Genomic DNA, 19,274 nt, shown 5'->3' with positions numbered 1-19,274 from the left:
GAGAAGAAGCAGCAGCTGCGCTGAAACGTTCTCGTCAAGTTTGCCGGCAAATTTTGCCAAACAGGCGCGTTAAAGCTGCTAACCAGCCAACCACCAACCAGTCAGTCAGCTAGCTAGCCAGCAGTTATGGAAAAGAGTGCAGAGAAATGCAACGCATCTGTTAATGAACATCTTCTTCATTTTTGATTTGAAATTATCAACAAAAGAAAAAAAAATATTATCAATACAAGTCAAAAAGAAAAGCCATCACCATACCCATGCATGTATTTTTTGTAAGTATAAATAAATGTATTGATGATGATGATGATGATGATGCAAAAGACATTCATTCAGTTTAACTTGTTACCAAAGTAACCCTCCCTCCCTCCCTCCTTCCGTACACTTTAGCTGATCAAGTGCATTCATTGTCTGTTGGTTGCAAAAGCACACAGCAAACCAGTTGTAGACAAATTTTCAACTTGCAATGTTTTTCTCTTCTACCTGTCAGTATTGCTTTTCACATTGAGGAGAAACTGGAAAGAGCAGTGTAGAAAATTCTGTTTAAAAGAAGCAATAAGCATTCAGTAATAATAATAATAAGAATAAGAATAAGAAAATCATGCTCGCAGGTAAGTGTGTGAAAAAACAACGAAAATTGCCCGACTAGAAGGTGAGAGGGAAGGGGGAGGGGGAGTAGATCGACACGAATTTTTAGACAATGCCAAAAACTAATACGAAATGAAGCATCTGAGCATGATTGAAAGAATATGCATATATATAGAAAAAAAAGAAATGTGCGCAATGACAAACAGACGGTTCCAAGGCTAAGAGTGGCTGCTAATTTGGCATTCGACAATAGCATCACCACCTGCTTCAATCACAACACGTTCACAGAATTGAGCAAATTGCTTTTTTTTTCTTAAATAGAAATATTAGAGAAAAGTAAAATGAAAAATCAAACCAACAGCAATAATAATAATAATAATATGCTATAATTGTATGATGATGATGAAAAAACTCTTGAAAATTTTGTCAGATTTAAAAAAAAAGAAATCAACTGTTTTTTCATCTACACCGATCGAATGTATACATAGATATAGATATACTCTGCCCGGGTATATTTGTAAAAAGAAAAACACAGTCATTCAAAAAAAATGAAAAAAATGATATCAACTTCTAGTTAGCTGTGTAGAGAGGAGTAGGGTTGATGGCAAACAAATTGCAAAGCGAAACACGTCCAATTGATGTAAATTGGTGGAGAAAATTTTCAAATCAACGACGCGCATCGACATTTGATTAAGTGTTCTGGTTCTCTCGTTGGTGAAATAAATATTTATACATTATTTTCTTCAGTCGTTAACAAATAAAGAAAGAAATGCTCTTGCTGGATACAGAGCACAGGACACGAATGATGATGATCACAATCAAGCGCAATCTGACCCTTGTGCCTTGACAGCAGCAGCAGCAGCAGTAGTTCAGAAGAAGCAACTCCATCTGACCCTTTAACCTGAAGCGAAAAATGCAAAAGCCCCAAAAGTGTAAGGGTCGTCGAGACGAAGGTCGAACAGTTCGATTGGGAAAAATGAATAATGCCCATTTGTTGAAGTGGTCAGCAGCGTCGTGAGTCAGCAGTCGACTACAGAAAAATTGTCCATGTGCTCTCAGAATGGAAAATGACACTGTCGATTGACATCAACAGCAGTGATGATGTGGAAAAACTGTGACAGATTCAAATCTTTCCAACTGAATGAAAATAAGCAATAAAATTTCTTGTCAAAAACAATCAGCACGCTTTTTTCCATCACACAACAACAACAACTGTCACAAAAAGCAAAAATATACCAACAGTAAATAAGTAAACAAATAAGCACATTTTACTGGATCACAGGATGAGATGGACAAAATTTTTTTGACACATATCAGGGGAAAAAAAGTAGCAGCTGCATGGACCTAAATTTTATTCAGTGCGAAACTGGTCGTTGCAATAACGCACGCATATGTCGCTGAGGACCAAGTAGTCTCTATTTATTCATGTAGGCGCGGTTGAAAATCTCACCAACCCCCACCCCACCCTACTCGAGTAGCTCCAATTTGCCCGAACGACGACAATAAATGTGTACAAGAGAATTTGAATTTCCGTGTAAGCATCTGAACGAATGCTGATCAAAATTGCAAACTGATTGACTGTAATAAGTTGAAAAAAAATTTCGAACCGGATTTTCCAATTGAACATTTGATGAGCATCATTTTTAAAATGAACAATTTGAAAATTTCCTAATGGAAAAAGGAAAGAAAAAGCTAATCGTGACGAAACAGAATCAAAATTCCGCTAAAATTATACATTCGTGCAATATTGATGTTCAGGTACAACATTTACAATTTACACGTCCGAAAGCGAAACATCCGGAGCATGCAAAGTTGAACTTGCTATTCAATAAGTGAATTAATTAATTAATTAATAGAAATTAAAAATTAATATTCACCATTATTCATCGATGATGGATAATTATTATTACAAATATTCTCAACATTGGATAAATTATAAAACTGGAAAAGAAAATTAACCTAAAAGTTAAAATGTGAATGAATGTGAAACAAAAAAAATTGTAAAATTAAAAATAATTTAAAAGTAAACAAAAAGAAAGAACTAAATCATGTCGTTGACTGCGCATGTGGGAGGGGGTGGTGCAGTCATCATTCTCGACATCATGTACATGATGCTAAGCTATCTCCTTTCAGCAACATCAAGAGGAAGTCATAAATCAATTGTTGCGGCTGTCGGCTAGGCTCGTTGACAAATAGATTGAATGAACGAAGAACATGATCGTAGGCGTAAAAAAGCGGACAACTAACCAATAATAGAAGGAGCAACGAGAGGGCGGTCCTGATCGAATTAGCACCACCACCACCCATCCCCTTATTAGCTCAAAGCTCACCCCACTCGAATATTACCACTGAATGCACTGAAACAACAAGTATGTTGTATATATGCGTTTATAATAATAATAATTTGTAATAATTGTGATTATTATTACAAGTTATTATCTTGCACTGCTTCTTGTTCTTCAACAAACCAGACCAGGGGAATATTTTTGAACTGGTCTCAAATTAATTGTTCATTTGCGATAAAATGCTAAAATGGAAAAATGTGATCCTGTCGCCAACTTTTGACAACAGCTATTGACAATGAAAGTGATGTCAAGCTGATAAAAAAGGAACAAAAAAAAACAACAACAAGCAAATCCCCAACTATATGGAACATTTTTCAAGTTGTATTGAATTGGAAAATTGATAAATTTGTAGAGTAAAATGAAAAAGAAAAAAAAATTAACATCAACATTCTCCACCTTTCACGGGGATATATTGATAACATAATATTGAATAATTGATGTGACAGGGTGGAGAAAAATTGATTGCAGATATACCGATAATTTTTCAAAAAGTCACAATTGAATCAGCATCAACAAATAATCATTTACACATTTTGAAAAATGCTGTATGAATGAAACGTTATTTTTGACAAGAAAATGCTAAAAATAGATAGTCGATTGAAAATTAGCAAAAAATACAACAAACAACATTTCAACACACACCATCTGAGTGGAATGAGATCAACAGAATAAACAGCAGTAGCATTAGCTATTGAGTAGCTGGGTGTTTTATACATTTCACGATGCTGATCAAGCAAGCAACCGACAAAAGAAGAGACAGAGAATAAGAGAAAGAGATCCTTAAAAATCTGTGCCAAATTGTTGTTTAAAACTGTTGAATTTCAAATATTTCTCCCCCCAAGCGTCAGCACCTGTCGGCAATTTTCAACCTAGTCAACTGCAAAAATGATCATCATCATCATCATCACCACCACGCCCACTTGTGTGCTCTCTGTTGTGCGACGTTTTGTCGAAATTGTGTAAGTTGTCGTTCAGAAAAAAGAAATACCTACCATTCCACCAGGGCCAACAGTAACTAACTATCAATTAGCACTGCATGTTATTATTATAATTATAAGTCAAACCATCGTCAAACGAAATCCATTCCATTCAAATCACCATTTCAATTGGTAAAAGGACAAATGTCAATTAACAACAAACACGCTATGACTTCATCCATCCATTCATTCATTCATTTTTAGGCAAGGCAAGGCAGGGTTGTCAACGCTTGACGTTTTTTTTCCTTTGCCCTTGCATTTACTTACACTTGAAAGTGATAACTAAATTTATATGCCAACCCATCTGTGCTTAATTGGGATGCGCAGAAAAAAAAAGAAACACGTTAAAATTGAATTTTGTCCATGGAAATGAATCATAAATGGAGAAAATTGTTTTCAAATGTCAAAATTGATCTACACATTGAAAGCACAGAAAGTACAACTCTCTCCCTCTCTCAACTCTGGCCAATTATTCCCCGTTGATCGATAAAATTCTTTTTTCTTTCGATCTGTATTAAATTACTGCAACTTTGCATGCAGATTATGAAAATGAATTGATAAAACGAAGAAAAACAATCCTTTCACATTGTTGAAAAAAAATGGAAATATTACTACTCAGTGCATAATTACAATTCAAATTCAATACAACAGTTAGCTATTAATTGAAATTTCACGAACATATTCGTCAAATGGAAACAAAATTTTCAAACATTTGCATAAATGAATGAAAAATGTCTAAATTTCAATTGAATAAAGAGAGAGAGAGAGAAGGAAAAAAAATACATATATATCAAACGGTGGATATCGTCGGTTTTGTTGAACACGAGCACAGGGAAAAGTGAGGGTCAAAGAAAAACTCCACCATATATCAACCTCATCACTCTGAGCAGTAAGTAGTTAGTTAGTTGGTTTGCTTATTGTGGAAAAAAGAAAATCAATTTTCACCAAATGCTCCCCCCCGCTTGCGAACATCCCGTCAAATAATTTAGCGCACAACTTAACATTCTTTATCAGTTTTGCTAGAAATCATTTCAATTGAATTGGGCAATTTTCGGAAAATTATACAAATTTACCTTGTTGCATAGCAAAATCGAAAAGTTAAGAAAAGGTGGATATTGAAACGAAAAGCTACTGCATTGTGATCATTCAAATTGGACCAACAACTAACTAACCGACTATTCAATTGCACAAGATGGTTCAGCTGCGTGCGTCAACGTGAAGAAATACAATTGAATGTTATGAAAATGCAACAATGAAAATACAGTAAATTTTTAAAAATAAATTTCTGAAGAAATTGAAGAAAGAAAAAAAACACGCTACTTTTTATTCAACAAAAAGCTTTAGAAATTGCAGTTATAGGTAGCAAATTTGTTTGCTGACTGATGCAAATGTATATATATATACAGAGAATTCGTTCATAATTAAATAACAATAATGCATTCATTGAAGTGTGGCAAAAAATTTGAATCATAAAAAATGTTAGCCGAATGTTGGTAGTAAACAAAACTGAATGCTGAACTTTATAGCTCAAATATTGGCATTTTATAATTGTCGAATAACTAAACTTTCACATTTGATAATTTCACGCCAAAGTAAACAGGGTGTGTCTCCACAGTGCATCAGCTCGATGATGACTACATCAGAATTTATTATTTTTTTAAAAAATGACAGAAGAAGTAAAAAGATTAAAAATTGGTCATAAAATTGTCCAATTTGTTCTTACAACATACACGCAAACACGCAGACAAATCACAGAGAACATGAGAGGTGAGAAGGTGAAGAAATTGATTTTCTTTTTCTGCACTCAATAGCAGCCGTTATTCTCACTAGCTGTGCAAACAACAAATACAAATAGCATATTCTGCATAATTTGCATTTGAAATGAAATAAAATGCAAAAGAATAATAAATAATTACCAAAACCAAAATCAAAACAAACAAGAATATCTCTTATCATTGATATATGTTGAACATTAAACTCTAGCCAACTCTTCTCCAGTTTGATAAAATGATCCTCTGGCATGTCTGATCATTGATGAAGCGAAGCAAATGAGATTTGCTCAAAACAAAATAAGTGACAAAAGTATAACAAACAATATAAACATGCTGCTGGTGTTGTTTTTGTACCTTTGTGGATAAATGTGAAATTTTGAAAAGTGCAAACATCAGTAAAAACAGATGAAGATTGTACTTTACAAGTTGAAGAGTTCAACGAGGAGACAAGGAGAATTTTGAAAAAACAAAAGAGAAGGACAATTAGAAATGAATAAGAAATGAACAAGCAGAGTTTAGCCAACAACAGCAGGCGTCACCTCCAACATATGTTTGTCCCTCAGTCGTCAGTCGGTTGAAAAATTTTTGGAAAATTCCAAATTCAAAAATTCGACCGTCAAAAAAAAATTTTTCAATTCCTCAAATTCGCTAATAATGATAATGATAATAACTTTTGAAGCCTACTCACAGCTGCACAACGTCCAGATGTCAAGCTGATGTCAAACTTTTCCAAATCATCACGACTATAAATGGAAAGTTAAAGTGATTAGCCCATCCGTTGGTTGTAGGTGCCATAACCACCGCCACCACCACCACCACGAGACCCCGGTTGAAATTGCACCGTGTTCAATGAACAATGACAAATCATCAATCTATTAGCTGAATGATAGTGATAATAATAAATGATAATAATAATAATGTAGGATGGGCAATTAATTTACAACTTCACACCGCTGTGGGAAAAAACACTCTGACGAAACAAACACGCAGACATCGTCGAATGGCCCAAGGGCGTAAGATCACACTTGTTCCATACCAACTGCAGCATTGTTTTAGAGCATAAAAAATAAAATAAAATAAAATGAATAAATCTTTCCAAAATATCATCATCAACGTGTTGCTTTTGTTTATTTGTTGTTGTTCAAATTTAAATTTATCTATTCGATGAGGAAAGCAATGCGCAAAGTGATAAAAATAAAATTTGCTGAGCATTTCAAATGACTGTTCTGAAATTTCATGCAAGCAGTCTTATATAAAATGTGAAAGGATGTGAAAAATTTTTGGCAACGCCGAAGAAGAAACGTGGAAAGGTTAAACCAGGTGGTTGGACGAGCGAATTCCATTTCAAAGCAGATATTCCATAAAAAATGTCCAGACGGAGGAGAATTTGCCATTCTTTTCAGAGATGAATCTTTTCAAATTTGTTCGCTGTGTGCAATGCCAATGCATGTCATTGCAGTGCAGTGCAGTGCAGTGCAGTGCAGTGTTGCCATTCAATAAGTATCATCATCCTTCCTCCACGCCCACACGAGCTGAGCTCGTCGAAAAACAACCTCGTATGCTCAACGCGCACGATTTTTCCGCAACAAATTATAAAATGCATTCACATTATTATTAATTCATCCTGTCCCCTCCCTTCCGGTTTTCGTTCCAATTATGCAAATTTGTGCAGGTCAAATGAAATATTTGCATTTTCCATTGCAATACATTGTAGTTATACTGAGATGAATGTCCACTTCAATCTCAGCATTTTTAAATTTGCTCATGAGCAAAATCAAAAAAAAAACTCGAACCAATTCATTCATATCTATTAACAATTCTTCGTTGTTGATCAGTTGAAATATGCAAAAGAAGATAAAAACGAAATCTTATAAATGAGCAGATGAAAAATAGTTTGGGTAAAAAATGTTCCACGCTCGTTTGCTGTTGCAATTCAAACAATTCATTTAGAAAAGTTCTTTTTCTTTTCTATGGAACTATTTCCCCCCCCCCCACTTTATACACACGACAATTGTACAGAGTTTGAAAAAAATGGAAATTTTTTTTGATGGCAAAGATGAATGATGATAATAAATTGTAGATTGGAAAAAGTGTTTTTGCACAAATTCAAACTTACGGTAATTTTCGAATAAAAAAGGACAATTTTTTGCTTTCCAACCGAACACTACACCACTACACCGACGAAATAGGCAGGCAAAATAAATTGCTATCGAACAATAACAATAATAATAATAATAATAATGGATACCTGACACGTCGTGAAGCATACATAATAATATCGCCCTAATATTCGTGTATGCGTGTGGAAAAAAATTAATCAATTTTCACCGAGACGCTGAATCAATGGAATAACGATCGAAATGAAGACGAGCTTCTCCTCTGCTTGGAAATCATAATTAAGACCAGAAACATATTTTTATACAACAGTGCTGGCCAATTTGACCACAAATTCTTCCTCGATGCATAATATGCATTTCAGCATTTCTAGCAGAGAGGAAAAAAAAAGGATATATATATATATATATATACTTTTTTCCATTTTTCTCACATCTGATGAAAATTTCACATTCAAATATAATTGACACTAATAACAAAAAAGAAGAATAGACACAACAACAATTCATCAATAATATCAACCGAGAATGTTTTATGCTATTTGAAAAAGCACTTCCAATCATTTATTTATATAAATTAACATTATCACGTTGTCGTCTGTCCTCATGACAAATGGATAAATTGATGTTGAAAAAAAAATTCCCATCGACAAAATTTGTTATTAAAAATTAATAATGATAACATTAATTATTGAAAAAAAATTTATATATTTATAAAAATAACAACAGATTCGTGGGACGAGATGATGCTTGCGCGCGATCAATTAGCGCAGTGCTCGTACTTTTTCCCCGACCAAACCACAATCATGTATGTAGTGTTGACAAATTTGATAAACAACAAACATCACAACCTCAACAAGACCATTAATTAAACAAACACTAGTAGACTAAATTGAATGCTGATAAAAACAAACAAACAAACAAAATTTTAGCCAACATACAAAGCTGCTTCAAAAAAAGCAAATCAAACGTAACGTAACAAAAAGTGCTGTTGTTTGTGAAATATTGCAATATTGATCTTACACTTTAATACAGTTTGCTGCAAATTTGGTAACAGTAATTTAACAAAAAAAAATTGCTTTTTTTAAATACTGATAGCGCATGTTGAACGTCAAATGTGTGATAAATGTTGTATTGTTAAACCGGATATTTATTAGATGATCGTGTTGAACAAAATTATCGCTGTCACGTCAAAAGAGCTAGTTCAACACAATAACTGCTAACCAATTTGTCAACGGAGTTTGTATTTTTGGCCAAATTATGAAAAAATATTTCACGTCAATTTTACCAAAAAAACAACTAGCCGAAAAGTGAAAACCTTCATCTAATCTTACTGTTGATAAAAGGTACAGAAGAAAAATACAGAAAAATGACCAACTTACCAATTTGAATGCTGTGAACCGATAAGCAAATTGCGAGTAGGTTGTTTTGTAAAATTTTCAATGTATTCAATTTCGTTAAGGAAAGTCTGAAATAAAAAGATAATTATCAAATAATACAATGTGGGTACGCATGTATATTTGGAAGAAGCAATTGATCATTTTTCGACAAACTGTGACCATCGCGCGAATTCAACAACCGACAACAACATCAATATGCTTTACGATTATGAAGTAAATTACGAAAATTAATTGCAGCATACAAATTATTAAACAATACACACACAGATCATGTATATGCATTATTCTGAAATGAACATAATTTCGTTCAATTGCTCTCGTTCTTGAACAAGTATCCATTAGATGGAAGTACTGTAACAAAAAATTCATATTCTGAGCTTCAAAGCCGACCGAAGAAAGGATACTTAGATCATCAATTGGTGAAAAAAGCGACTTGAAGGCAAGAGGATCGAACCCCAGTCAAGCTGATTTGCATGCCATCCCGCAACGTCGAAATCGATCTTCCGTTGACAGACGCATCATTGCTCGTCTAAAATGGCAGCTAGTGACAGTTGAACGTCCAGTTTTTGACACAACACATTGACAAGCATGACACGAACGACCCAGCTGCGGAACGTCAGCTCAACACGAATCATTGACAAGAGCACACAACAACAACAACAACAACAACAACAGACGACAACGGCAAGCACCACTGAGGACAGATACATCACCAACTGCACACAAACTTTGCCTTTTGCTTTTTTCAGTTATGCAAATAAATATGCACAATAATTAACAATTAACTAACGACGCACAACATGTACAAAAAGAAGTTGTACATTTGAAACCATCGACGATTCATATAAAATATATAGAAGTATTTGGATGAAGAGAAAAAAGAAAATGCAAATGAAATGCCTGCCAACGGTGCCAAGCCAACTGACAACAGCAACAACAATGGATGCTTTACGAAAGCTCGCAAGATGGCTTCTTCACCTGGTCGGCCGGAGAAGTAAATTCAACTCGAACACGTACGTATGTGTGCGTCTTCGAGCTTCGCATACGTCGACAGGCAGGCAGGCAGACACACTCCTCCTGTTTCTGAAATTTCATCCCGGACAAGAATGCTCCATTTGCCCGTCCATGTCCGACCAGTTGACGAGTTGAAAATTGTGAAAACAGATAAGCGAAATTCATTTGAACTCGAACAACAAAAAAAAATTTTCCAACATTGCTCTCTGAACATTGAAAATTTCATTGAAGAATATGTTAATTGTTCCATTGAATTAATTGTCAACAAAATTATGATGATAAATTGAAATGCTATTAGTGGATCAGAGAGTGAGAAAGCAAGTGAAAAATAAAAGGTAAAGTTGACAAAGTGAATGGGAACGCCCTTTTGTATTCACATCCAACATCCTCTACTCACCAGATGAAAATTGCCCAAGGTGTATGTGTGTGCGTGTGTGAATTGGAAAAATTATAAAACATACACGCATATCAAGTCATCCGTTGTTTATTGAATAATGAAGAATTTGTTGTGAATTTTCGAAAAATTACATGATTCGCCGAACGATTATGTCGAGTTGTCGTTGAAAGTTCTCGACAATGAATAATTTTCAATGAAAAAATGTCCAGGTTGGGAATGTTGAAACGAAATGGCGCCGCCCCGGGACCGCCGACCAACCGACCAACCGACCACTACCACCGCAACTCTGCGGAGAATTGGAGTTGTTCGCTGCTGGCCGAGATGTGCGAGGATCTGATCAAGGCGTGTGTCAAAAATCCACCACTCTTGATCCCTCGAAAATCATTGACCGACTGAGAATTCAAAGCTGACGTTCAAAGCATTCATTCAATTTGAAATTTTAAAAATAGCCGTTCGATTATAATTCAATTTCAACGTGTCACGTTGAAAGGGAGAAAAAAAATACCCACTTTTTTTCTTATTAATAATAATAAAAAAGAAGAAACAACAACAATAACAACAATTAGCTATCAAAAATGTACATACATATAAATATATATATATCTAGTAATGGGTTGTTTGTTTGACAAGAAAATATTACCTGTAATTGCAGCAAAATTACAGCTTATCAAAAAGAAAACCTACACCAAAGTAAACGATCAGTTTAAAAAATCATTTGAAAAATGAACCAATACAGAAAAAATTCAGTTGCCAATGATGGAAATTGACAAAGTTGCTTAATGTAACAATGCGACTCACATTCGGTTTCTGGTGAATCATTTTGCAATATTAGACAAATCGAGTTCCATCGTTGGGTGAATGTCGAGAAAGCTGAAGTGCCAAAAGAGCAGAAAACGACGTCTCCATTAAGCTTGAACGCAAAAGCACAAATTGGTCGAATTAGAAGCCAATTGAATTAGGCACATTGATCGGGCCGGCCAGAGGCGACGTTGGCCGAAACGCGTGAGAAATCGAGCAAAGATGTTCTTGGCATTCCAGAACTCAATTGTATTTGTATACCATAATATTTTGCAAAATTTGACCACTTCAATTCGACAACGATCAATTGATTCACTGTCCATTTATTTACAAAATGCTATTTTTCTGATCATTCACATTCATCTCTTTTATTATTGGTGAATATGAAATAAATAAGAAAATCTTCATTGAACATCCAAAATGTCCATGAAATATGATCGTTGAAAAAGAAAAATACAATAAAATTTCCAATTTTCTCCCCACAACAAAATTCGATTGATTATTTGTGAAAACGTTTCATTAATTGAATTCAGTGCTTTTTTTCTTTTAAATAACATCAGACTGATAAAATTACCCTATTCAAATCAACCTTGAAAAATTCATTCTTCAACTTTAAAAAATAATTTGCCAAAAGCAATCTGCTCAAAATTATGCAAAATTGATATTTGTTAAAATAAATCATCCAATTTTTTTTACAATTTCAACCACACGTGAACACATGTAAATATATTACGCGCATAAAATTGATTTCAAATAAATGAATACATTACACCAGTTCTAGGACAGCGAAAGAGAAGAAAATTGTCTTAATATCTTGAACATCATTCAATACTACTGTATTTCCATGAGAATACAAATTGCACACATTGAAGTAAAAAAGTAAAACTTCTTTGCATTTAAACTACAACACATTAACAGTTACTTGACTTAATTAAAATTCACATTTTCAACTACAATAAATTATGCATAGAAAAAAATTGAATATCAACAAATAAATAAATCAAAACCAACTAACCTGATCGAATAAAATGGAAACAATAATTTCGCATGCAATATTGTGTCTGTCCACAGAATTTTGCCACAAATCAAGCATTATATTCGTCAAACGCTTGCTTCTTCATTTGTTTATTACAGCTAAACTTTAAAATTCTGTGAGATTTCAAAAAAAAAAACAGAATCAATAAATGAATAACGTGTGTATGCATGTGTGTGGCAAAGTTTTTTTTAAAGAAAAATTATAAATAGCTTCAATTGTTCGAATAGTTTCAAAAATTCTCGCAAAAACGGAATAATTTGAAACTTGTTCATATTGATATTGTATAAAACAAGTGGACAACTGATCAAAGAGTATAATTAATTTTTTTTTAAAAAAAAGCAAGTTTTAATAAAAATGGAATACTTTAAACAATCGATCCAGTCCACTATTTCTGAACGACGAATTTTTCACAAGAATCAGTTAGTTATATCGGTTTGCAAAAGTGCAGCGAATCTCGATTGCGGAAATTATCTCCACCCGTCGAAGAGGTGCCGTTGTCAGTTTGACAAGACGACCAGCACAGATCTCTCAACGGATGCAAATAGCGCAACGATTTGGGCGTGTAGCAGATCGTACCCGACGTGCTCAACGTCACCGCGTTCACAGTGAGCCAGTCGACAAAGTCCAACAGTTTGCAAGAACAATCCAACGGATTACCTGGATTGGAGAATAGCAAATTATGCAAATTTCAACACTGCAAACAACCGGCACCTCACCTTCGAGATCCAAGTAGACAATCGACCCGGGCAAAGAGGACGTACCGACCGCGCTGGCGTGGATCGTTTTCAGACCGTTGAAGCTCAGGTCCAAGTGGTGGAGGTGTTTCAACGACGCCAAGTAGACGTTGTCGATTCGCTTGAGCCGGGCGTGGGTCAAGCCCAAATAGCGCAACTGGGCGGGAAATTCCACCGCCCCTATGGTGAGAAGCGGATTCCAGCCGAGATTCAAGTGCCGGAGATTGTTGAGAGCGGCGAACGCTTTCGGATGAAGCCGAGAAATGCGGTTGTTGTTCAAATTGAGTTCGGTCAATTTCGCATTGGAATAGAATTGCAACTGGACGCTGGCGATTTCATTTCCGGCCAAGTTCAGACGCCTCAGTTCGGGCAGACGGCCCGTGCAACGGACCGGCACCCTGTGCAAACCGTTGCCGGCCAACGACAGCTCTTCGACACTGGCGGGCAGAATGCGCCGGTCGAGGGGAAAAGCCAGACGGTGAGACCGTCGACCACGGATGTAGTAGGACCGGTCGCGAAATTCATTGTACGACAAGTCGACCAGTCGCAGGGCGGTCAACGGCAACAGAGCCCGCCAGTTCAGCCAGCGCAGCTTGTTGTGGCTCAAATTCAACTCGTCCAACGTGTCCCTGAGAGGACGGAAAGCGTGAGCGGATATTTGCCTGATTTGACAGTGTCGCATGTGCAGAACCCGGATCTGGCTGTTGGTTTTTACAAATCGATTCGACAAAACTGTCGTCGGATTGTGATTCATGAACACCGTCTTGGCATTGGGGAACATGGCCAGCGTGGTCAGCGGGGTCAGTGCCGTCTCTGAAACATCCAGTCGTTGGACGGTGCTCAGCGAAGGCGTGCCCGACAAGTGACGAAGTTTGAAATGCCGGCTGCCTCGGATGTCCAAGTCGACCAGCTTGGTCAAGCTGGCCAAATCCGAGGCGGACAGGTCGCTTTTCACCTGGGCCACCAACGCTTCCAAAGATGCGTTGCCAACGCTGACCAGGAAGGGCAATTCGATGGACGACGTGCTGCTGATGTCCAACGAGACGAGCCGTTCCAAGACGTACCGCAACGCCGCGGACAAATCCGAACAACCAATACCGGCCAAGCCGACGTGCTTGAGCGCCCGCAACGGGACGAACGTGTCCGGCGCCACGCGAATTATCGGATTGTGGCTCAACTCCACAGCGAGCAGGTTGGGCAAATTTTCGAAATCTTCTTTGAAAAGCGCGTGAATTTTGTTGTAACTGAGCACGAGAATTTCCAACTTTCCCACGCCCAACAGCGCACGTCTGGGAACGCCGCTCAGCTGATTGTGCTGCAAGTCGAGCAGCATCAATTCTCCAGAGCCCAAACGAAGACCTCTACTACCCAAACTGGAAAGCTGATTGTAAGCGAACGATGCTTCTTGTAAATTTACAAGTCGGCTGAATATTCGATTCGAAATTTTCTTCAACTAAAAAAATGAAAAATTAATTTATTAAAACCAACAAGAAAAACCAATACAATCCCCATCATGCAGAGGTGTTGTTATTGCCTGAAAAAAAGTGAATAAATTCAAAAAATTCAATTAAACTGAAAATGTTAAACGGAATGAAAGAAAAAAAAACAGCTGCCAATTGTTGCATGTTCAATTTTCAATTAAACTACACAATACGACGACGATAAATATAGCATTCTGTCTGCTTGGTAGAGGTTTGAATTTGAACTTGATGAAAATCATTTTGCCCAACATTGCAACATTGAAAATGTCAAAAAGAGCAACAGCATTTTGAAATAAAATAATAATAATACTTGTATAGATATTGAATATTAAAAAAAAGTTCAAAAATGAACAGAAAACAAACCTTCGAACTGACGATACTGATCGCGTAGACGGTAGTGTTGATGAACACGTCCCGCCGCCAGCGGTCCAAACGACAATCGTGGAGCAGAAGTTCGCCAATATGCAAATTGCGGAAAAGTCCCCGGGCACCACCGGCTCGACCATTCGTGGTCGCGTCGTGGACTTTTTCCAAATGGAGCGTGTGCAGAATGTAGCGACCGCCTCGAAACGGCCTGAGAGCGTCGCGCAGTCTAGACCAAGATTTCCCATGCTGGCATGTGACGTTGACTACCGATGGAAGAGGTTGTCCAAAATTGTCCACAGGTTTGTTCCAACTTTGGTCAGAAGTGCAGACGCATGGTTTGACCAAAATTGGAGGTGGACAGTGGCCGACAAGAAGCCGAAAAAGTACCGGCAACAAAATCGACCAAATTCCAACCGCTGCTTTCATCATCATCATCATCATCACCAACACCACCGTTGAAAGTGAAACTGTTGATTTTGTTTGTCGTTCGTTGTTCAAGACAAACAGACGTACGTTATTGCTTTGAAAATGCAAATCATGCGCTGACAAATCATCATCCCTGAATATATGTACAACCAGTCGAAGTGGATCGATTGGGAAAATTAATGGAAATAAAAATCCCCCAATCAAATGGACATGGGGACAGAAAAAAACGAGATGATACAATAAATAAATTCACATGAACCAGCCAGCAGTGATTTTGGAGATTCACTATTCTATTATTATTATTATTCAAGCGTTTTCAGCTTCAGCAACAATTTCCAATCGTCGATATTTTCTTGCTAAAAACATCTGACGGCATTCTTTGATACAAAGCTGCAACAAGCAGAGCACCGTCACAGCCGTCTAGAAAAAAAAAAGAATTTAAAAATTTTAAACAAGGACAATAATAATAACATTAACAACAATAAACAAAAAAACAAATCATTCACACAAATAAATAAACATGCACACACACAAACACAAGCAGACGTGTTGGAAATTTCAATGGAAATGAAAAAACATTGGTTTGGTCATATTACGCTGAAACTAAATAAAAATGATACTAGCCAAAGCAAACTGCCTACTTTTTTCCAACATAACGGCACCGTGGCCACATGCTTCACGCCACCCAAAACAATTTAAGCTAACTATAAACCAAATATCAACACAGACGTAAACTTTAAGAACAAAAAAAAGAATACACATTTATACACAAATATACATGTTTATATGTATATATATATCGAGTGAATTTTAAGAAAAAATAATTCAAAGTATCATTTGAAAAGTTATTCATGCAATGAAAAAGAGGAGGATGAAATGGAAAACTGCCGCTTGTAGCAATGATAAAGTCAACTTAAGCACCGCGCATTTAATCGTGATTCGACTGAAGCGTAAATTGAAAACTACTAGAGGCATGCGAGACAAAAATCAATGCCAAACTTGGATCCAAAAATGAAATTAACCACCAAGCGGTAGTAGTGGCGTTGTTTAAAAGCAATTAATTCGTTACCGAATTTGAAAATTCTCCTCCACTGATCTTTACACGAAATCTTCAGATCAAAATCGTCGTATAATAATAATTATTATTATAACTAACCAACTAACCGCAAACAATATTTGCAAATGGAATAATAAATAATTTGATTTTTTGAAACAAAAAAAAAACAATCTCAACTGTTTACCATACAAATAAACAAGTAGAAAACGGAATTCCATCCGAGGTTCGCTTGCAAATGCGGTATAGCCAGCTGACCAATAGCGGCACCGACACTCCCTGTACCGTCGACGATGCCAGTAACTGTCGACATTGCTTGAGCATTGTTGGCAACTTCTTTCTGACGGCCGAGATCAGCACTGACTGCTGCGGAAATCAAATTTCCCGGTCCGCTGCAAAAAAATCCTGCCACACCCATCAACAATGCGTTGATAATCATATCATTTGGAGATTCTTAAAAATCAACACTGAAAACATAATGTACAATTTAAATAAAACAAACAAAAGCTCACTTGTATAAGCGAAAAGAGCTACTGTTGCCAAAACAAGTTGCGCGCAAATAACTGGAGTTCTTTTTCCAATTAAATCCTACATATTTGAAATTATATAACATTATTTTTTTCTCATTTGACTGTTTTAACCAAAAAAAATTACCGAAATTAAACCGCCAACAATTCCACCAAAAATACCACCCCAATCAAACCAAGTAGAAATGTGATCTGCGACGTGTTCAGGCCAACCGAAATTATTCGTCAAATAATACGGTAACCAAAAAAATATTGAATAATTCACCAATTTCAAACACGCATACGCAATTGAATACTGAAAGAAAAAAAATTTCAACATAATTTGCATTAAAAGAATAATTTCATGCTTACAGAAATTACGCCGGGCAATAAAACGGCTTTGAAAAAAGGAATCGACTTCTGTTGATTGCATTTCTTTACATCAGTTACTGAACCAAGCAGATCTTGTTCCTCGTCTGTGGTCGTGCTGGAAGCATCATCAGCAACATTTTCCTCCTCTTCGGTCGGTTCAGGTAAGCAAAGTTGCGACGGTTTGGAAGCCAAACCAAAAAATATCACGAAACCACCACAAAACAAAAGTGTGGCATTAACCAGAAATGTATACTAAAGAAAAAAAACTTTATTTCAACCAGTAATGAATTTTTGCTTTAAAATATTTATTATTAATGCCTCGTAGCCATAAGGCAAAACCAAAGCTGCCAACTCTGCACCAACAATATTGCCTATAGAAGCGCAAGCGGACCACAAACCCAGAATCAAACCACGTCCACCTCTTCCAAACCAATTGGCCATTATGCATACTTCAGCCGGCCAACCAGCCGACTGCACAAAACCGTTGACAATCCAAATTATCACGTAAAATGGAATGGAATAAAACTGAAGCCATTCAGTCAGAGTGCCAAACAAGAAATTCTTAATAGAAAAAAGCATTATATATATATATATATATTTGAGTATTTATTTAGGAAAAAAAAGGCATTTCAAAGAAGATTCAAAATTGAGCTGAACAATAAAAAAAATTTCACCCTAAAACCTACCGTAATAGCACTACCCCACATTCCAAATGCCAACACTAAGCGAGGATCAAATCGATCACCTAGGATGCCATTTATAAACAAACCCTGAAACATTTTCATTACAAAACAAACAAGAACTTTCAGTAAAAAAATTTTTTTCTATCAAAAAAAACTCTTATAAAACATAATTGCTTCTGTTTTTGTAAATCTACCTTTAAAAAAATACAATAAAAATATTTTACTATATCGGATACTTTATAAAATACTTAATGTTATGCTATTTGCAATCGCTAATCTCAATTCAATTAATAAATTACGCACTGTTTCAAAACTGAAATTAAAACTCTTATAAAATGATTTCTATTTATACTTAAAGTGATATTATAGGAAAGGAGTTGCCACTATTTTACAATTGCCCGTAAATCATTCAAATAAAAATAGTTTATAAACAATATAATTTACATGTCCTTTCGTAAACTATAATACTTACTGTAGCATAACAAAACATAAAAATCGCGTCGAGAACACCCAAAAAATTTTCGGCAGCATACGAAGTTTCAAAAATTTCATGTCCACTCCATTCCTAACAATAATGCAGAAAAAATTATATTAATATTAAAATGAAAAAATTTTTTCATTGTAAATTTATACTTCTCCATCAAAAACAATTGGTAGTGATTTGTTTTGCGCTGTCCATACAGCGACCATCGTTGATTTAACATTGCTAAACGTTTTCCGTGACGCATGTAGCAGTGTATAGCTAATTAACAGAAAATATACAAAAGAGAGTTTAATACAATACACACAATATTATTTACATTATAAATAAATATAAAATGCTATTAGCTATTCATTACAAGGCACTAAATTTTACTGTCACATTTTACAGACGTTTACAAAACGTATGAAAATAAAAATTTACATTAAAAAAATATATATAAATGTACATTAAGATATGTTCATTAAGATATAATGTTAAAAAATTATTTATGAAAGATTCTCTGCAATAAAAAATAAATTTCATTATATATCATAGCCTAAAACAATTATTTTACGTTTAATAATATCGACCACAAATAATAAAATAGCAATAAAAATAATTACCTGAAAAATGTTAGTAGAAATGTAAGAACATGATAAACTGTACAAGATTGACAAAACTGCCCCATATAATTCAACGTGAAGACAAGACTTTGCAGCTACTTAATGCATACCGTCATTAAGACAGTTGT

At 35.6% G+C, this 19,274-nt stretch overlaps 2 protein-coding genes across 2 annotated transcripts; one reads left to right on the top strand and one right to left on the bottom strand.

Annotated features, from left to right (window-relative positions):
- The first annotated feature begins 257 nt into the window (after positions 1-257).
- On the top strand, positions 258-1,485 carry Tsp_06990 (conserved hypothetical protein). Its single transcript, XM_003380795.1, has 2 exons — positions 258-272; positions 1,333-1,485. Exons 1-2 carry the CDS (start codon positions 258-260, stop codon positions 1,483-1,485), a joined length of 168 nt encoding a protein of 55 aa, XP_003380843.1.
- An 11,377-nt stretch (positions 1,486-12,862) lies between these two features.
- On the bottom strand, positions 12,863-19,211 carry Tsp_06989 (sugar phosphate exchanger 3). Its single transcript, XM_003380794.1, is given in 21 exon segments — positions 12,863-13,095; positions 13,204-13,491; positions 13,530-13,764; positions 13,787-14,531; positions 14,547-14,625; positions 14,670-14,706; positions 15,017-15,578; positions 15,674-15,735; positions 15,810-15,865; positions 16,066-16,179; positions 16,515-16,554; positions 16,687-16,952; positions 17,012-17,087; positions 17,154-17,321; positions 17,387-17,629; positions 17,717-17,938; positions 18,064-18,147; positions 18,216-18,254; positions 18,533-18,625; positions 18,694-18,802; positions 19,147-19,211. The coding sequence occupies 21 exon segments, from the start codon at positions 19,209-19,211 to the stop codon at positions 12,863-12,865; spliced, it is 3,816 nt and encodes a 1,271-aa protein (XP_003380842.1).
- Positions 19,212-19,274: the final 63 nt, after the last annotated feature.

Source organism: Trichinella spiralis, assembly GCF_000181795.1.
Source record: "Trichinella spiralis strain ISS 195 chromosome Unknown Scfld2, whole genome shotgun sequence".
Lineage (NCBI taxonomy): Eukaryota > Metazoa > Nematoda > Enoplea > Trichinellida > Trichinellidae > Trichinella > Trichinella spiralis.
The sequence above is the reverse complement of the archived record's forward strand: the minus strand, read 5'-3'. Positions and strand labels throughout refer to the sequence as shown.